Source organism: Cebus imitator, unplaced genomic scaffold (assembly GCF_001604975.1).
Source record: "Cebus imitator isolate Cc_AM_T3 unplaced genomic scaffold, Cebus_imitator-1.0 Scaffold295, whole genome shotgun sequence".
NCBI classification, from domain to species: domain Eukaryota; kingdom Metazoa; phylum Chordata; class Mammalia; order Primates; family Cebidae; genus Cebus; species Cebus imitator.
In genome coordinates, this window is record NW_016107610.1 from 2,499,286 (window position 1) to 2,518,006 (window position 18,721).

The window sequence follows — 18,721 nt, forward strand, 5'->3', positions numbered from 1 at the left end:
AAGTCAAAATAGAATTTAGGCTTTACTCAAACTGTCAGCTGGCCAATTTGATAACTGTTGGTGCTTTGCAAGTCACTCTGCTGCTCAGGTTTAATGGAGGAGCATTCACCAACTGATAACAGTTTTAGGGTAAAAAGGAATCAAGTATGTCTGCTGAACAGAGAAGAAATACCTATGGATGACATAATTTTTTAGAGTTTATTCATGAAACAGCACAAATAGCAAAGCATCCTGGATTTGACTGAATTTATGCAGCAAAAAACCCAAAGTTATATAAAGTTAGTGAGTAATTACTAAGAATAAATTAGCAGAGGAAGTTATAGCCAGGCTTCATGTATGAATCAGTAGTTTTCTAAAGGATGAAGTGCTGAGTGGCTTTTTGCTGGTACACATGATCATGGAGGGATGATGTTCCCTGAGAAGCCGAGGGACTATGGTAGGAGTGTACTCTTTGTGGCTACGTAACCAGCCATCAATTTCCAGGTACTGAGGTTTAAGAACTGCCAGGCAGGCTTGTTGCTACATCTCACTACTCTTTCCATCTCTGTCCCGACCTCTCGAGCATTTTAGAAACCTGTTGGGGTAAAACTGAGGTGTGTGGCTTCCTGTCATAGTATGTGGGGTTCAGCATGCATGTCCTGACTGTATGTGCCTTAGTTTGATGAGTGTATAGTGAAGATGGTCCAGTGGGACCGTGGTGGTCACTGATTTTGTTCTCTGTTTCTGTTACAGCCCTTTCCAGCATCCAGCCATGGGGGATATGAAAACCCCAGATTTTGATGACCTTCTGGCTGCCTTTGACATCCCAGACCCCACCAGCCTTGATGCCAAGGAGGCCATCCAGACACCCAGTGAGGAGAATGAGAGTCCCCTCAAGCCCCCAGGCATTTGTATGGATGAAAGTGTGTCCTTGTCTCACTCAGGATCAGCCCCTGATGTGCCGGCCGTGAGTGTCATTGTCAAGAACACCAGCCGCCAGGAGTCGTTTGAAGCGGAGAAAGACCACATTACTCCCAGCCTCCTACACAATGGATTCCGGGGTTCAGATCTGCCTCCAGATCCCCACAACTGTGGGAAATTTGATTCTACTTTTATGAATGGAGACAGTGCCAGGAGTTTCCCTGGCAAACTGGAGCCTCCCAAGTCAGAGCCATTACCCACCTTCAATCAGTTCAGTCCAATCTCCAGCCCAGAGCCTGAAGATTCCATCAAAGATAACGGATTTGGGATAAAGCCCAAACACTCTGACAGTTATTTCTCATCCCCTCTTGGGTGCGGGGCTGTGGGGGGCCCAGTCCTGGAGGCTCTGGCTAAGTTTCCGGTCCCAGAGCTACATATGTTTGATCACTTTTGTAAGAAAGAACCCAAGCCAGAACCCCTGCCCTTGGAGAGCCAGCAGGAACACGAGCGAGGTGGGCAGAAGGCAGTGGAACCTCACAAAGATCTGGATACCACTCGATTCTTTGGGGAAGCTTTGGAGTTCAACAGCAATCCTAGCAACAGTATCGGAGAGTCCAAGGGGCTTGCCCGGGAGCTTGGTACCTGCTCATCAGTCCCCCCTAGGCAGCGTCTAAAGCCAGCTCATTCCAAGCTGTCCTCTTGTGTGGCAGCTTTGGTGGCCTTGCAGGCCAAAAGAGTAGCTAGTGTCACTAAGGAGGATCAGCCTGGCCACACAAAGGATCCCTCAGGGCCCACTAGAGAGGGTTCTAAAGGTAGCCCCAAAATGCCTAAGTCACCAAAGAGTCCCCGGAGCCCTCTGGAGGCCACTAGAAAAAGTATCAAGCCATCTGACAGCCCTCGTAGCATCTGTAGTGACAGCAGCAGTAAAGGCTCACCGTCTGTGGCTGCCAGCTCCCCACCAGCAATTCCCAAAGTGAGAATCAAAACCATTAAGACATCATCAGGGGAAATCAAACGGACTGTCACAAGGATCCTGCCAGATCCTGATGATCCAAGTAAGTCCCCTGTTGGGTCACCTCTGGGGAGCGCCATTGCCGAGGCCCCAAGTGAGGTGCCAGGGGATGAGGTGCCTGTGGAAGAGCGCTTTCCTGAGGCAGGCACAAATTCAGGGAGCCCCCAGGGGGACAGGAAAGGGGACGAGAGCATGTCAAAGGCCAGTGACTCTTCATCTCCTTGCTCTAGTTCTGGGACCCGGGTCCCAAAGGGGGCTGCCCTGGGCTCACAGACAGGCAAGAAACAACAGAATACAGCACTGCAGGCCTCTACCCTGGCCCCTGCCAACCTCCTGCCCAAAGCCGTGCACTTGGCCAACCTGAACCTCGTCCCCCACAGTGTTGCTGCGTCAGTGACAGCCAAGTCCTCAGCGCAAAGACGGAGTCAGCCACAGCTTACGCAAATGTCGGTGCCCCTGGTCCACCAGGTGAAAAAGGCTGCCCCACTGATTGTAGAGGTCTTCAACAAGGTCCTCCACAGCTCCAACCCCGTGCCCCTCTATGCGCCAAATCTCAGCCCGCCTGCGGACAGCAGGATCCACGTGCCGGCCAGTGGATACTGCTGCCTGGAGTGTGGAGACGCATTTGCCTTAGAGAAGAGCCTGAGCCAGCACTATGGCCGGCGGAGCGTCCACATTGAGGTACTGTGCACACTGTGCTCCAAGACGCTGCTCTTCTTCAACAAGTGCAGCCTGCTCCGGCACGCCCGTGACCACAAGAGCAAGGGGCTCGTCATGCAGTGTTCCCAGCTGCTGGTGAAGCCCATCTCTGCGGACCAAATGTTTGTGTCGGCCCCTGTGAACTCCACGGCACCAGCAGCCCCAGCCCCTTCATCCTCTCCCAAACATGGCCTCACTTCGGGCAGTGCCAGCCCCCCTCCTCCAGCCTTGCCGCTCTACCCAGACCCTGTGAGGCTCATCCGGTACTCAATCAAGTGTCTTGAATGTCACAAGCAGATGCGGGACTATATGGTCCTGGCTGCACATTTCCAGAGGACAACAGAGGAGACAGAGGGGCTGGTAAGCAGACCCTCACTGATACGGGTATCGGGCCCCTGGCTTATACAGATTCCATGACTGGGCATGGAGAGGAAGGCTTATTGATATGAGGGCAGTGGTGGAATCTTAAGAGTGTTAGAAGAGGACGTCTGCCTGAATATTTAGTGCTTGGTGTTTGTTGGAAAATGTGTCCTGCTCATACTAAGGTGAGACCCTAATTTAGCAAGTGTATCTATGGACATGTCCCATGTTCCACTCAATTTCTCCTTGAAGGGTCTGTTAAGGCCCAGTGTCAGGCCTAAGATAAGTGTTTACTGGATGATCTCCCTCTGGTCTCTGGCAGGTGTCAGCACAGTCTTAGCGTGTGACCAAGGAACTTGGGGGCAGAGATAGGTGAGTCACCGCCCCTGCACCTCAGTCTGCTCTAAGAACTGTGTCTTTTTCTTTCTTGAGATGGAATCTTGCTCTGTCGCCCAGGCTGGAGTGCACTGGCAGGATCTTGGCTCACTATAACCTCCGCCTACAGAGTTCAAGTGATTCTCCTGCCTCAGCCTCCTGAATAGCTAGGACTACAGGCATGCGCCACCACTCCCAGCTAATTTTTGCATTTTTAGTAGAGACAGGGTTTCACCATATTCCCTAGGCTGGTCTTGAACTCCTGGCCTGAAGTGATCCACCCACCTCGGCTTCCCAGAGTGCTGGGATTACAGGCATGAGCCACTGTGCCCAGCCAAAGAACTGTGTCTTTAAAAAGTTGTTCTACCCTGCAGTGACACAGCTGTTTTTACAGAGTCCTTTTGTGGAAACTGCAGTGCGGGCAGTGGCAGGGCCGGGATAGAAGGGAGGAGGGTGGACAGATACATGGAGCCTGTGGCAGAGGTTTTTGGGGTCTCCTTCTTTCAGCTGCATTCTCACCACTCCAGGAAAGCAACTCTGCTTATCTGGTTGTTTAGATTCTTGGTTATGCTTGATGAGATCCGTTAAAAAAAAAAAAAAAAGCCTTGTGCGCTGAGAATACCCTTTGGCACCCTCTGTGTCTGTGTTACATGTTAGCGGTTACCCTGAAGAAGGAGGCCTGCAGAAGTTGGTTCTCTTCATGACATAGCCAAACCCACCCCTCATGGTACTTCCCTCAGCCGGTGCTACAGAGGCCTGGGAGGAAAGCAAAACAGCTCTTTTTGCTGCAGTTCAACCAGGGGTCTGTGCATGGGTCGGTAGCTGATGAGCTTTGCATGTGTTCCCTGAGTGCCCGCTGTGCATGGGCGGGGAGGTCTATGCCAAGCAGGGGATGCCAGCAGAAGGGAGTCTTACCTCCAGGAGCTCACAGTGGATTAGCAAGGGCAGTGATCACCACCCAAACAGCTATAATACATGGCAGACTGAGACTGGGGCTAAACCAAGGTTATAAACCTTGTTGCACAAGGGCCTCAGAGGGACTAAGTCATGGTGATTCCATGCATAAGGAAGGTGCTGCGTGGAGGTGACATTTAAATTGGGCTTGCAAGGATAAGTTTGGAGGAGTGGGAGGGGCAAGGGTGTTCTGAATATAGGGAGCAAAGGAATGTGAGAGTGCAGAGTGGGTTTGAGGAACAGAAAGTTATGCTTGAGGCTGGTCTTGGGAATGTTGGGGAAGGGGTAGAGGTCAGAGGTTGAGTTTGGTGGGCCTGTAGGGCTTCTGCAGAGGACTCACCCGCAAAGGGGCCAGGAGCTGCTATAGGATCCCACTGTAGATCCCACTCATCTCCTCCTGCTCTGTTTCAGTTTGTGTTTTTCTTCTGAGGCGTCAGACAGCGTGTGGTCACTCTGGGCCCATTCCTCTGGGGCTTCAGTGTTCTTGCTGCCCCAGCATGGTTGAGTTGGCCTAGGTTTACTTTGTCTGAGTCAAGGGACCATAAGGACCCTTGGCAGTGGAGGTCTGTTGCCTGGGCCTGGGATTTTTTCACACTGTTCCTTATGTATCTTTTTTTTTGAGATGGAATCTTGCTTTGTTGCCTAGTGTGGAGTGCAGTGGTGCGGTCTTGGCTCACTGCAACTTCTGCCTCCTGCGTTCAAGTGATTCTCTTGCCTCAGCCTCCCAAATAGTTGGGACTACAGGTGTGTACCACCACACCTGGCTAAATTTTGTATTTTTAGTAGAGATAGGGTTTTGCCATGTTTCCCCAGGCTGGTTTTGAACTTCTGACCTCAAGTGATCCACCCGCCTTGGCCTCCCAAAGTGCTGGGATTTACAGGTGTGAGCCACTGCACCTGGCCTCCTTATGCATCTTCTAAAATTGGAGTAGGCAGAGGTCTGGGTGTAGGATCCCAGGCTGGCATGGCACCCTTCTCATCCTACATCCTGTCTGTGTCATTCTGCCCTAGTGGGAGCTGGAGAAGAGCACCCCAGACAGGAAGGGAGGGAGTGCACAGAGGCTGTTGGGCCTCTCTCAGCTAGCTCCAAATCCCTCACAAAGTCTCATGCCATGCTATGTGGCTTCTGAGTCTGAGGGAAAGCCCTGAGCTCTGGGATTAAAAACTAGGCTTGGTGGTTGCTGGGCTTGGGTTTTCCACAGGACAGTATCTAGCTTCAGCGCATGTGTCCAGGGCAAGGGGTAGACAGGTAGTTTGGGCTCCATACCACAGCAGGGACTGCGGGAACAGCGTGGGTTTGGGCTTCCATCTTTTTCCTGGGAGTCTGTCCCTAAACAGAGCATGCCTCCCTCTGCAGTGACCAAGGGAGTCTTTCATCCTTCTTCTTGCTTTCCAAGCCACGTTGTTGGGGCAGGATGTTGGCACAGATGGATATTGTCATTCCACCCAACACAATAACAACCCCTTAATATTACCTACTACAAGTGCACATTCACATTTTTCCAATTACGTCAAAAAATGTCTTTTTACAGTTGGGATTATTTTGAGTCAGGATCTGAACACGGGACTACACATCACATTTGTTTATGTTTCATAAATAGCTCAGTCTGGAAGAGTACCTCTTCCCACTCCATCCTAGTGGGCACCCCCTTTTCATGCCATTGACTTGTTGAAGAAACTGGGTCATGTGTTCTGAGTATTTTCCCGAGCAATTCTGGGTTTGACTGATTGCTTCCTGAGTTTTCCAGAACTACTTTGAGTTTTACTGATTACTTCCTCATGCAATTAATTTTTTCCTCCATATCCCATATTTTTTTCTGTAGACTGGAAGTTAGCAATAAAGACTTGATTAGATTCAGGTCATTTCTGATGGAGGTGGGGGTGGAGGGTGCTGCATTCTTCCTGTTTCATGACTTAAGGAGGCACAAAGCACCTGATTGTCCCACTTTTAATGATGCTGAATTGATGAGAGTGGATTTAGGTGATGATATTTTGATCCCTTCATTGTAAAGCTCCCCAACTTTTACCTAATTATTCATCAGCAATCGCTGCTTGAGTCTAATTTTATTGAGTTTCAAAGGATATTTTTCTAATTCTATTGTTTCTTTCTAAAGTATCTTTCTTGCTTCCATGAGGGCTATTTGGTTACTCTCAAAAAGAGTTTATGTTGAAAATTGGGATAATTAATTTGTTCCTTTTAATTAACAGTTCTCAGAGTTGTGAGTTGATACCCTGACAATCTCAATTGGTGTTCTAGGAATCCCTCTTCTATTTTTTAAAAAATTGTGGTAAATTACATGTAATATAAAATTTCCCATTACAATATTTTGATGTGTACAGTTCAGTAGTGTTAACATTAGGTACTCATTGTTGTAAAACCAGTCTCCAGAACTCTTCATGTTACAAAACTGAAATCCAGTACTCATTTAAAAACAAACAAACAAACAAAAGACAGGTCCCCATTTCTCTTCCTTCCCCAAGCCCTGGCAACCACCCTTATGTTTTCTGTCTCTAGGAGTTTGAATATTCTACGTATCTCATACAAGTGGAATCACACAGCATTTGTCTTTTTGTGACTGGCTTTTCCATTTAGCATGTCCTCAAGGTTCATCTATGTTGTAGCATGTGTCCAGATTTCCTTCTTTTCTGGCCAGGCGCAGTGGCTTACACCTGTAAGCCCAGCACTTTGGAAGGCTGAGGTGGGTGGATCATTTATTTGAAGTCAGGAGTTCGAGACCAGCCTGGCCAACATGGTGAAACCCTGTCTCTACTAAAAAAAAAAAAAAAAAAAAAAAAAACCATTAGCTGGGCAGTAGTGGCGTGTGTCTGTAATCCCAGCTACTCGGGAGGCTGAGGCAGGAGAATCGCTCGAGCCTGGGAGGTGGAGGTTGTGGAGGGCCGCAATCATGCCACTGTGCTCCAGTCTGGGTGACAGACTGAGATCCCATCTAAAAAAAAAAATGTTCCTACCAACAGTATGCAAGTGTGCTAGCTTCTCCACATCCTCACCAGCACTTATTTTCTGTTCTTTCAAATAGTAGCCATCTGCGGCGCATGGTGGTTCATGCCTGCAATCCCAGCACTTTGGGAGGCCGAGGCGGGCGGGCAGACCATGATGTTAGGAGTTTAAGACCAGCAGCCCAGTCAACATGGTGAAACCCCCATCTCTACTAAAAATGCAAAAAATTAGCCCAATGCGGTGGCACACACCTGTAATCCCAGCTACTCTGGAGGCTGAGGCAGGAGAATCGCTTGAACCCAGGAGGCAGAGGTTGTGGTGAGCAGAGATCACACCACTGCACTCCAGCCCGGGCGACAGGGCAAGACTGTGCCTCCAAAAAAAAACGGTAGTCTTCTTAGTGGGCTTGAGGTGACCTCCTCTATTGGTTTTGGTGTTGTAACGGCTCATTGATTTTTATGTATTCAGTGTGTTTACATATTCAGTCATTCTTTTTGATGCTCATGTTACCCATCTTTGGTCAGTGGCAGCCCCTTCGAGCTGACTTCTGTGTCCCTCTAGGCAGCGCCTCTGACTCCCCATCATTGTCCCCCTCTGTGAGTAGGATAGGTGTCCCCTTTACTAAGAAGTTAAGAAGGGCCTCTTCATCATGTAGGCATCAGCTAAGTCTTTTACATTTTCCCTGTGGGCTGGCTGCTTGTTAGAGCTCTGCCCATCAGAGCTTCAATGAGTCCAGTTGTAGGACTTGTACTTCCCCTGGTTTTCTCCTGAGGCTGAGAACAAAGGAGCTGCTACCTAATCTGCCCTGTCTGTGGGTATATTTGCTTAGCTGTGGCTCAGGGAACGCCCCCCCACCCCCATCTGCCTCTGCAACTCTCCCACTCCCAAAAGTGGGCATACAGGGCTAGAGCGATGGAAACTGGCAAGACCACTCAGTCAGTCTATATTGAGAACCTTCTGAATACCAGTCAGGGTGGTCTCAGATCCACTTTGGAAGTCAATGAACCACCTGACTAGAGGTGTTGAGCAGGTCTCCATCAGGCAATTGTTGTGGGTGGAGGGCAAGAACTGTCTCTACTGAGCCATGACAGAGACCCTGGTGGGTCTGGCAGTGCAGTGAGGTCTTAGAATTCAAGAAGTGCTTTAGGCCTCTGCAAAGGAAAAGCTAGTTCTGCTAAGCCACAGTCCTAGGGGAAGAACTGATCTTTGAGAGAATAGGTGATTAATAAGGTGTCAAAGTTTGCTTGGGTATCAGTATCAACACTCAAAATGAGGTCTAGGGGTGTCAGAAGTGTCTAGGAGAGTTGGAAGAGAGAGTGTTTGGGGGAAGGGGCTGTTCTGACCCAGATACTAGAAAGCCGGACAGCCCTGATTGGAGAACCACAGGCCTGTGGCCTCTGCATGATCTGCTTTCTTGGTGTTCTTTCCTAGACCTGCCAGGTATGCCAGATGCTGCTGCCCAACCAGTGCAGTTTCTGTGCCCACCAGCGGATTCATGCACACAAGTCCCCCTACTGCTGCCCGGAGTGTGGGGTCCTCTGCCGCTCTGCCTACTTCCAGACACATGTAAAGGAGAATTGCCTGCACTATGCCCGCAAGGTGGGCTACAGGTGGGTGCTGCCTGGCTTCCTGTCCTGGTATTGCCCAATGGCTGGTCCTTTTCCTAAGCCAGAACTCATTTCAGATAGTTTTGGTCTTAAGAGGCCTGGGTTCCAGTCCAATAGGACAAGAGCAATTGGATGGTATGTGGATAGACATTTTTAATTTTATTTTATTTTAACAGACAGGAAGAGCAAGAGAGAGAGAAGAGTAAGGAGTTTAAAAAACTTAAGTATTAAAAAAATAGCTCTGAAATTTTGGGGAGACTAGAATGCATATAATACTTTGTCTATTTGGTTTAAAAAAGTATGTAAGTTTAATCTGCTCACAAAGTTATGTTTGGCACATTAAATGTAAAGTACTGTTTCAATAATGAATGTACTAATTACAGTACTAGGAAATGTTTGCAAATTTTAACAAACAGGGCTACAACATGCCAAACTCAAAGGGCTTTAGTAACTTTCTTTTTGTTAATTTTTGTCAGTTTGTGGCAAAATAACCAAAACCTGAGAATAGAAAAAAGGATCAGCCTCATAGTAAAACCAAGAAAACTCTTATTTTAAATGGAATCTCCTCTATTGTGTCAAACACACATACTGTGGCAAGAAGTCATTTTCAGGAAAAAGATTGAAGTGAGGGAGAAAACTTCCCTCTAGAGCTCATTGATCTGTAACTTGTTTTCTGCTCCTTGGCATTAAATGCTTTTGTGTTTTAGTTTCTTTGACTTTTTTATGTGTACTTATTATTGTCTTTAGCATTGTGCTAGACACTCAGGGTAAAAAGGTGATTGAGACACAGCCCTTGCCCTGGTAGGTTACAAGACAAAATAACATAAGTAGTTGTAACTCAGAGTGCTAAGTCCCACAGTAGAGAAATGGTCAGGAGAGCTTCCTAAAGGAGATATTAGGAGATTTTCAGACAAAAGAAGGGGAAAGCATACCTGGCAAGGGCCTGAGGAGGAATCCCAGCGTACAGATAAGGGGTGTCAGGAATGATGATTATGATTGTGTAGAAGAATGTCAGGATGAATTGTGGGAGTGGGGAGAAATGAAACTAGGGAGTTGGCAGAGTCAGGTCATGCAAGACGTTGTATTTTTTGGTAGACATTTGGACTTTATCCAGTGGACAGTGAGGAGCTACAGAAAGATTTGCAGCAGGGGAGTGATTTGGCTGGTATGTTTTAGAAAGATCATTCTGGGAAGTGAACACATATATTAGTGAGGGGAGAGACTGGAGACTTCCTGAAAGGCAAGTATGATGGTCCAGATGAGATGCTGAGGGCTTCACGGAAGGAATGGTCGTGGGAGCGGAGAGAAGGTAGATTTGAGAGGGGTTTAGGAAGAAGCAGCAAGATTTGATAATAGCTTTTATATGGGATGAGGGATGAGGAGTTTGGCAGAGGACCCCAGGCCAGGCCAGGCCATGCAAGGCCTTATATTCCTTGGCAGGCATTTGGACATTTTCCAATGGACATTGAAAGATTTGTAGCAGGGTAGTAATCTCACTAGTGTGTTTTAGAAAGACCATTCTGGGGAGTTACACACACACACACACACACACACACACACGCACACACACACACACACATTTGTTAACACATATATTAAAGCTTTGTAGTAACTCCCAGATTTTTGTCTTGGGGTAAACATTTTATTTTTATATATTTTTTGAGACAGGGTCTCACTGTCACCCAGGCTGGAGGGCAGTAATGTGAGTGTGGCTCACTGCAGCCTTGACCTCCTGAGCTCAGGTGATCCTCCCATCTCGGCCTCCCAGGTAGCTGGGACTACAGGTGCACACCACAATGCCTGGCTAACTTTTTGTATCTTTTGTAGAGACAGAGTTTCATTATGTTGCCTAGGCCAATCACAAAACTCCTGAACTCAAGCGATCCTTCCACCTCAACTCCCCAAAGTGTTGGGATTACAGGAATGAGCCACTGCGCCTGGCTGGTGTAAACATTTAAAAATGTAGACTGATTTCTTTTTCATCTTATGGAGGATGGAGTATCTAAAGCACATTAAAAACAAACCTAAAACAGGATTATACAACGCACTTACCACCATGCCGCCGAAGAGCATTGCCTGGCAGTGTCCCAACTGCATTTTAAACCAAACATCTGAATATGCGTGTTTACAGTATCCTGTAACATTTAAAAATACCTTTCTAACCTTGACTTAAGTGCTTCTTGTTCCAAGATCAAATCCAATCCAGTAGTAATACAATCAACACTTAAATATTTATCTTTGAATCTTGAATCCAATAATTTTTTTTTTTTTTTTGAGACGGCATCTCACTCTGTCACCCAGGCTGGAGTGCAGTGGCACCATTTTGGCTCACTGCAATTTCTGCCTCTCGAGTTTAAGCAATTATCCTGCCTCAGCCTCCTGAGTAGCTGGGGATTATAGGCATGTGCCACCACGCCTGGCTAATTTTTATGTTTTTAGTAGAGATGGTGTTTCACCATGTTGGCCAGGCTGGTCTCAAACTCCTGACCTCAGGTGATCCACCTGCCTCAGCCTTCCAAAGTGCTGGGATTGCAGGTGTGAGCCACCATGCCTGGCCCAAGATTTTTAAGTATATGGATGGATTAATACCATTTTTTGTTTTTAATTACGTAGTTTCTTATGTACAAGTAAAAAGAAATGTAATGTCTCAGAAGTAATTCAGTTTATCAAACCTTTTTGTAAGGAATGCCAGACCAAATATATTGTGATTCAGCGAGAGGGATTACTGAAGATAGTGATGTTAAAATTTTCAGTGATCTGCAGTTGAAGTCAGAAGATGTACACACCATTACACTGTTAATTACAGAGTTGTGCAATCACTACAGACAATTTTAGAATATTTTACTATCAGGAAGAAACCTCATATCCACCACTTCTTTCATCCCCCTACCTCTAGGCAATCACTAATTTACTTTCTGTCTCATAGCTCTTCTGGACACGTCGTATAAATGGAATTATATATATTCTTAGCAAGTTCATCCATATTGTAGCATATGTCAGTATTTCATTCCTTATTATGGCCGAATGAGATTCCATCATGGGGATATACCATGTTTTGTTTATCCATTTGTCAGCTAATGGACATTTAGGTTTGGCTCCACCTTTTGGCTGTCATGAATAATGAATAGTATCATTAATAATGCTGCTAAAGAACATTCATGTACAAGTTATCATGTGGACATGTTTTCAGTCGCTTTGGATACCGAGGAGTAGAACAGCTGGGTCAAATAGTAATTCTATAGGGAGGGGAACATCACACACTGGGACCTGTTGCGGGGTTGGGGAGCTAGAGGAGGGATAGCATTAGGAGAAATAGCTAAGGTAGATGATGGGTTGATGGGTGCAGCAAACTACTATGGCACGTGTATGCCTATGTAACAAACCTGCACGTTCTGCACATGTATCCCAGAGCTTAAAGTATAATTAAAAAAAAAATAGTAACTGTATGTTTAACTTTTTGAGAAACTGTCAGACTATTTTCCAAAGTGACTGTACCATTTTTACATTCCCACCAGCAGTGTTTGAAGGTTTTGATTTCTTGTTGCATGCTTGTCAACACTTGTTATAGTCTGACTTTTTGATTGTAACCATCCTTGCGGGTGGGAAGTAGTATCTTGTTTCCCTGATGGTTAATGGTGTTGATCATGTGCTTATTGGACTCCATCTTCTTTGGAGAAATGTCTATTCAGATCATTTGCCCACTTCTGAATTGGGTTACTTGACATCTTATAATTGAGTTATACGTTTTTTATATCTTCTGAATACAAGCTCCTTGTCAGATTTGCAAATATTTTCTCCCATTTTTTGGATGTTAATTTTTTAAAATAAATTCTCAAGATACCTATGTTTCATTTTATTGAACTCTACTACAGAGTTTTACAATATTTTTATGGTTTGTATTACTTTTGCTTTTACTTGAAGATAATGTAAAAAGTCTATGTATGGTTATGTAATATATAAATATATATAAAATTTCTATGTATTTTATGTAAAATATGCATACACATATATATTTCCAAAGTTTATAAATTATTTTCTGTTCTTTGTTAATAATGTGGAGAGTGGCCAGTGATGTGGTAAGGAAGTCAGTTTAGACTGTTTTAATGTTATTTTCTTATTTGTGATTATTAACAAAGTTAAATACTTTGTTGCTTATTATCTTTTTGAAAACTACATATTTCACAACATATGATTCTATAATTGTCTATTTTCTCTTAAAAAACTGTGATCAAGTGTGGTGTCATGTGGTTGGCACTCTTTCTGCACACCTTCACATCAACTTGTAAACCCCGTTGGATTCAGTCCTTCATTGAGGGTACTTTGCATGTGTTCTTACATTCAATGAGGTTTCTCAAAGAATTCTACCAGATACATGGAAGGAATTTTCAGTAGCATTTGCGAAGAGTGTATTTCTACTGTTTCTGCAGGAGTGTGGTCAAACAGCACAAATAAAGCCACTTAAGAGATTCTTTACTCATATCAGGTGGAGCTGGCTACTTTGGATGAATGTGGGAATACGTCCATTTTTTTCTCTTCATAATACTTTGTAGTGTGGAAGTACTTCTGTGTGCTAGAAGTTGGTTTCATTCTTTTGTTTAGCAGGAGAGAAAGGAAGGTTAAGTAAGTAGCTTGTATGGAAACCTCAATTTAAAGCATATACAAATTTATTAATGAATGCTCTGTGGAGTTCATTCTGGTTCTGTGGGCTGCTCGTGATTGCTAATTAAATTTTCTTTCTTTCTTTCCTTTCTTTCTTTCTTTTCTTTTTCTTTTTTTTTTTTTTTTTTTNGTGGTGCAATCCCGGCTCACTACAACCTCTGCTTCCCGGGGTCAAGCCATTCTCCTGCCTCAGCCTCCTGAGTAGCTGGGATTACAGGCGTGTACCACCATGCCTGGCTAATTTTTTTATTTTTAGTAGAGACGGGGTTTCCCCATGCTGGCCAGGCTGGTCTCGAACTCCTGACCTCGTGATCCGCCCATCTCAGCCTCCCAAAGTGCTGGTATTACAGGCATGAGCCACCATGCCTGCCTGCTAATTAAATTTTTGAAGGTGATTCTCTATCCCTCCACTCCAATACACACAAGGAAGAAAAAAGATTATTCAGGATTCTGTGATGATTTATGTGGACTATGAAAATGTATTACACCTGTAATCCCAGCAATTTGGGAGGCCAAAGCTGGTGGATCACCTGAGGTCAGGAGTTCAAGATCACCCTGGCCAACGTAGTAAAACCCTGTCTCTACTAAAAATACAAAAGTAATCTAGGTTTGGTGACACACGCCTGTAATCCCAGCTACTTGGGAGGCTGAGACAGGAGAATCACTTGAATCTGGGAGGCGGAGGTTGCAGTGAGCCAAGATTGTGCCACTGCACTCCAGCCTGGGTGACAGAGCAAGACTCTGTCTCAAAAAAAAAAAAAATGTATTAATGTAGTAAAATGAAGGGTAACATTCATGAGTCAAAGAATTCTTAAATGAATTCATGTCCTTTATTTTAGCAAAGCAACTGCCTATCTTTAGTGCCTATGGGGATGTCAGTATTATGAGACCAGGCAATATTGCAACAAAAGGAAGATAAGAAGGAATAGCAAAGAGGGGAAAGGTGTTTTCTCATGTAGGGGAGACCTGTGTGTGTTTATAGGCAGGAAGAAACGCTGAACACAGGAGAGGGACTAGGAATCTTATGGATGGAGCTTGGCATGGAAGATGATCATATTATTCTCCAATATTGAAAAAAGGAAAAGCAGTATTTATAGAGAGATATTATGAAATTGAAACAAGTTCCATATGGTCTCAATTTCAGAAAAAGAAAAAATGGCTTAAGACATTCTTTATCTTATTTATGTATTGTAAAAAAAAAAAAAAAATCCACAAAACAATCCAGCAAATACAAATTGGTGGGGAGAAAAGAAATGGAAAGTTATCCATAGTTTCACCAAGGAGACATCACAGCACTTTTGAGCTGCGTGGAACAGTATAGGATAGTACCAGCCATGTGTGGTTACTGGGTACTGGAAATGTGGCCAGTGCAACTAAGGAACTGAATTTTTATTTTATTCTATTAATTTAAATAGCCTTATGAACAGTGGAGCTTTTTTTTGTTGTTGTTTTGGTTTTTTCCCCCTCTGGGAGACAGATTCTCACTCTTTTGCCCAGGCTGGAATGCAGTGGCACAATCTCGGCTCACTGCAGCCTCTGCCTCCTGGGTTCAAGTGATTCTCCTGCCTCAGCCACCTGAGTAGCTGGGATAACAGGCATGTGCCACCACGTCCAGCTAATTTTTGTATTTTTAGTAGAGACAGGTTTTCGCCATGTCGGCCATGTCTGGTCTTGAACTCCTGGCTTTGTGTGATCCATCCCCCTTCCCAAGTGCTGGGATTATAGGCGTGAGCCACTATGCCTGGCCCAGTGGAGTTATTGACCATTCCTATCACAGCAAGTTCCACTGGACAACACTACTCTGGAGTATTTCTTCCTTGGCTTTAAGAGTTGTTTCAATGTCGTTGTTGTTCTGGTGAGCATAACAGTGCCTGACTGTATGTTTTGTTAAGTGGCCATCCCTGCTTACTCGTACCAGCCTGTGGGAAGGCATGGGCTTTGTGCAGCCTCCTTCTGAAATTCTTGGACTTCTGCAGTTGTCTCACACTGAAATATGCCATTATGGAACCATTTTCTTCCCTCTCTACTTCCACCAACTTCTCTTAGGTAGGCTAGATTTTCAGTTTGCAGAATATCCTCTGGCCAGTGCAGGGAGGGTTGGGATATCTCCCTTCTTTATAAGGCATGATCTGGGCTTGAGGACCACTGTGTGGCCACATTGTCCCAGACAGTAGCAAGCAGACCCTCAGGCTGTACTTGTGGAGGGTGGAAGTCTGAGTGATTAGGGGAGGGAGAAGGTGCCTGGATAGCTGTGTTTCTGTTCTCCATCCCTCTTGCAGTACCACCTCTGGGTCTAGTACTACCTCGACTCCACCCACACTACCCCACCTTTTTGTCTAGGTGCATCCACTGTGGTGTCGTCCACCTGACCTTGGCCTTGCTGAAAAGCCACATCCAGGAGCGACACTGCCAGGTTTTCCACAAATGTGCATTCTGCCCCATGGCCTTCAAGACTGCCAGCAGTACCGCGGACCACAGTGCCACCCAGCACCCTACGCAGCCCCACAGACCTTCCCAGTGAGTGCAGCTCCAGGGCCAGCAGGCCCTGTAGGGCAGAGAGGAACCTGGGTGCTGTAGGGGGTGGTATAGGGATGGGTCAGGGAACTGAGATTAGGGGCAGAGATGCCTGGGGTCATACTAAGGATGTCCGGAGGCAGGGGAGCATCCACATTGGCTCAGGGTAGTGCTTTCCCAAAATTTCCCAAACCCTGGTTCAGAGAGAGCAGAGGTGGGTGGAGGGGCTGCATGGTTCTGCCAGCAGAGCCTTGGCCATCTCATTCCCTGGGGCTTGTCTCCTCAGGCTCATTTATAAGTGCTCCTGTGAAATGGTCTTCAACAAGAAGAGGCACATTCAGCAGCATTTTTACCAGAATGTCAGCAAGACGCAGGTGGGCGTCTTCAAGTGCCCTGAGTGCCCACTCTTGTTTGTGCAGAAGCCGGAGTTGATGCAACATGTCAAGGTGGGATGCCTTGGGGGAGGATGCTGGGGAGGAGGGCACATGCCTAGGCCTGGGGGTCTGACTCTGTGCATCTTTCCCCTTGCCCAGTCAGTAATCGCTCTCCCCATCCCCAGAGCACCCACGGTGTTCCCCGAAATGTGGACGAGCTGTCAAGCCTCCAGTCTTCAGCGGACACATCCTCAAGCCGCCCTGGCTCTCGAGTTCCCACTGAGCCCCCAGCCACTAGTGTGGCTGCTCAGAGCAGCTCCCAGCCTTCTGGCCGCTGGGGTAGGCCTGAAGCCCATCGCAGGGTGGAAGCCAGACCGCGGCTGAGGAACACTGGCTGGACCTGTCAGGAGTGCCAGGAGTGGGTTCCGGATCGGGAAAGCTATGTGTCCCACATGAAAAAGAGCCATGGTCGGGTAAGTGCAGCCACACAGTCACAATGCAGAGCCCGGTCCTCTGGACTTCTTTCTGTAAGTCAGAAACCCTAGGTGCTTTGGGCCAGGTGGGTACCACAGATCTTGAGGTCTTTAGGGGTATCCTCCTTTCTGCCCATGGCATCTGAGAAGAAAGTTGCACCCAGAACTGTCTTAAGCTCTGATGCTTTGTGTGTTGCCACCTCCTTCCGTAGACATTGAAGCGGTACCCGTGCCGGCAGTGTGAACAGTCCTTCCACACCCCCAACAGCCTGCGCAAACATATCCGCAACAACCACGACACAGTAAAGAAGGTCTACACCTGTGGGTGAGTCCCTGGGATGGTAGTGAGGAGGCCTGAGGTTCAGAAGACTCTGTCCCTGGCACCAAGGGGGTTTTTCTCTGCTGCAAGATCAGGTGTCTAAGACAAGAGACAAGTGAGTTTCCAACGGGAAGAAACTGTGGCTAAGTGAGAAATCAGGGGCAGGTCAGAAACCAGCTTCCAGAACCTGGTAGCTCCTGAGCCCTCCCCCATTACTCTAGCCCGGGGCTGCATAGCTTCTCAGTCACAAAGTACCCTGAGGTTTAAGAGGAGGAGTGGTGATGGGACCGTGTACCTCTGAGGCCGAGAGGCTTCTACACCATCTGCCTGTGACTTGGAGTGTACCTGGCCGTTTCACTCTGACTGCTAGCCTAGCACTTAGGTCTCTGGGCAGTGACATAGGGAGTGTCCAGTGAGACTGTGGCTGAGGGCCATGTGTCAAGAATGCAAATATTCTGATGTGCTATTGTCTGCCACCTTGGCTGGCCTCTGGCTGGATCCCTCTTGGGAGCACCCAGCACCAGCCAGCCTAGGAGTCTGCTCCAGACTCCCTCATTCCTGGCTGTGGTGTGAACAGCGCTGGGGGAGCCTGCGGCCCGGACTCTTACTTGACCTTTCTGCTGTGCTTCTGCAGGTACTGCACAGAGGACAGCCCCAGCTTTCCTCGGCCCTCCCTCCTGGAGAGCCACATCAGCCTTATGCATGGCATCAGAAACCCTGATTTGAGCCAGACATCCAAAGTCAAGCCTCCGGGTGGACATTCCCCTCAGGTGAGTGTGGGCTCCCTGCCTACCGGAGCTGGCTGCTCAGTGAGGCCTCGAGCTGGAGGGGCATTAGGAAGGCTGCTGCTGTGGCCATGGAGCAATCAGAGTGACAGCTTCCCTCAGTGTGGGTCACTCTCTAGTCCTGTGTGACCCACCTGGGCACTGGACACAAGTAGAGGATAAGGACAAAGACCCATAAGGTGGCCTGTCAGCCTTTTGTTACTGTTGCCTCCCTGTCACCATGACTGCCTCTGTAGGTGTGTGCTGTGCTCTGTAGACATTGGAGCATTTTCACATACACCGTTCTCTTTCTGCCTCACAGCAGTCCTGAGGCCGGAGCACGCAGGACTGCCTTGTCAGAGGAGGATAACGATGTTTGGCCCACTTACCTCCCAACCTTCTCACTAGTTATAGGAAGAGCCAGGCCTAGAACCTGCTATCCTGGTTCCTTGCCCTATGATCTCATCCCGGTTCCATGCCCTGTTCCAATTTCTGGAGCAGCCTGGTTTTTCCTCCTCACTGCAGCCTCTTTCCATACCATGGTAGGGGGACTGTTCCACAGAGGGGTCAGGTATGTCTGGGAAGCCCAGGAGCCGCCTGGAGTTTCAGGGCATTCTCAAAACTTTCTTCCCTGTTCAAATGATGTCAGTGGTTGGCGAAGGCCCTTTCATGCATAGTAGCTGGGGATATTGATTGATTTTTTTTTGGCAACACCTGTCCATCCTCCCTTCCCCTAGAATGCACATGCCCTT

The 18,721-nt window shown here is 47.0% G+C and overlaps 1 protein-coding gene across 3 annotated transcripts in view; it reads left to right on the forward strand.

Annotated features, from left to right (window-relative positions):
* ZNF592 (zinc finger protein 592) overlaps positions 1 to 18,721 on the forward strand; it is a 55,645-nt gene that overhangs the window by 31,237 nt on the left and 5,687 nt on the right. For all 3 annotated transcript variants that reach the window (XM_017502289.2, XM_017502291.2, XM_017502290.2), the window contains 7 exons: positions 733 to 2,971; positions 8,691 to 8,869; positions 15,866 to 16,042; positions 16,326 to 16,485; positions 16,599 to 16,886; positions 17,099 to 17,211; positions 17,840 to 17,975. In XM_017502289.2, coding sequence (XP_017357778.1) covers positions 752 to 2,971; positions 8,691 to 8,869; positions 15,866 to 16,042; positions 16,326 to 16,485; positions 16,599 to 16,886; positions 17,099 to 17,211; positions 17,840 to 17,975 — 3,273 coding nt within the window. In that variant the 5' untranslated portion in view covers positions 733 to 751. The remainder of the gene's footprint in view (positions 1 to 732; positions 2,972 to 8,690; positions 8,870 to 15,865; positions 16,043 to 16,325; positions 16,486 to 16,598; positions 16,887 to 17,098; positions 17,212 to 17,839; positions 17,976 to 18,721) is intronic.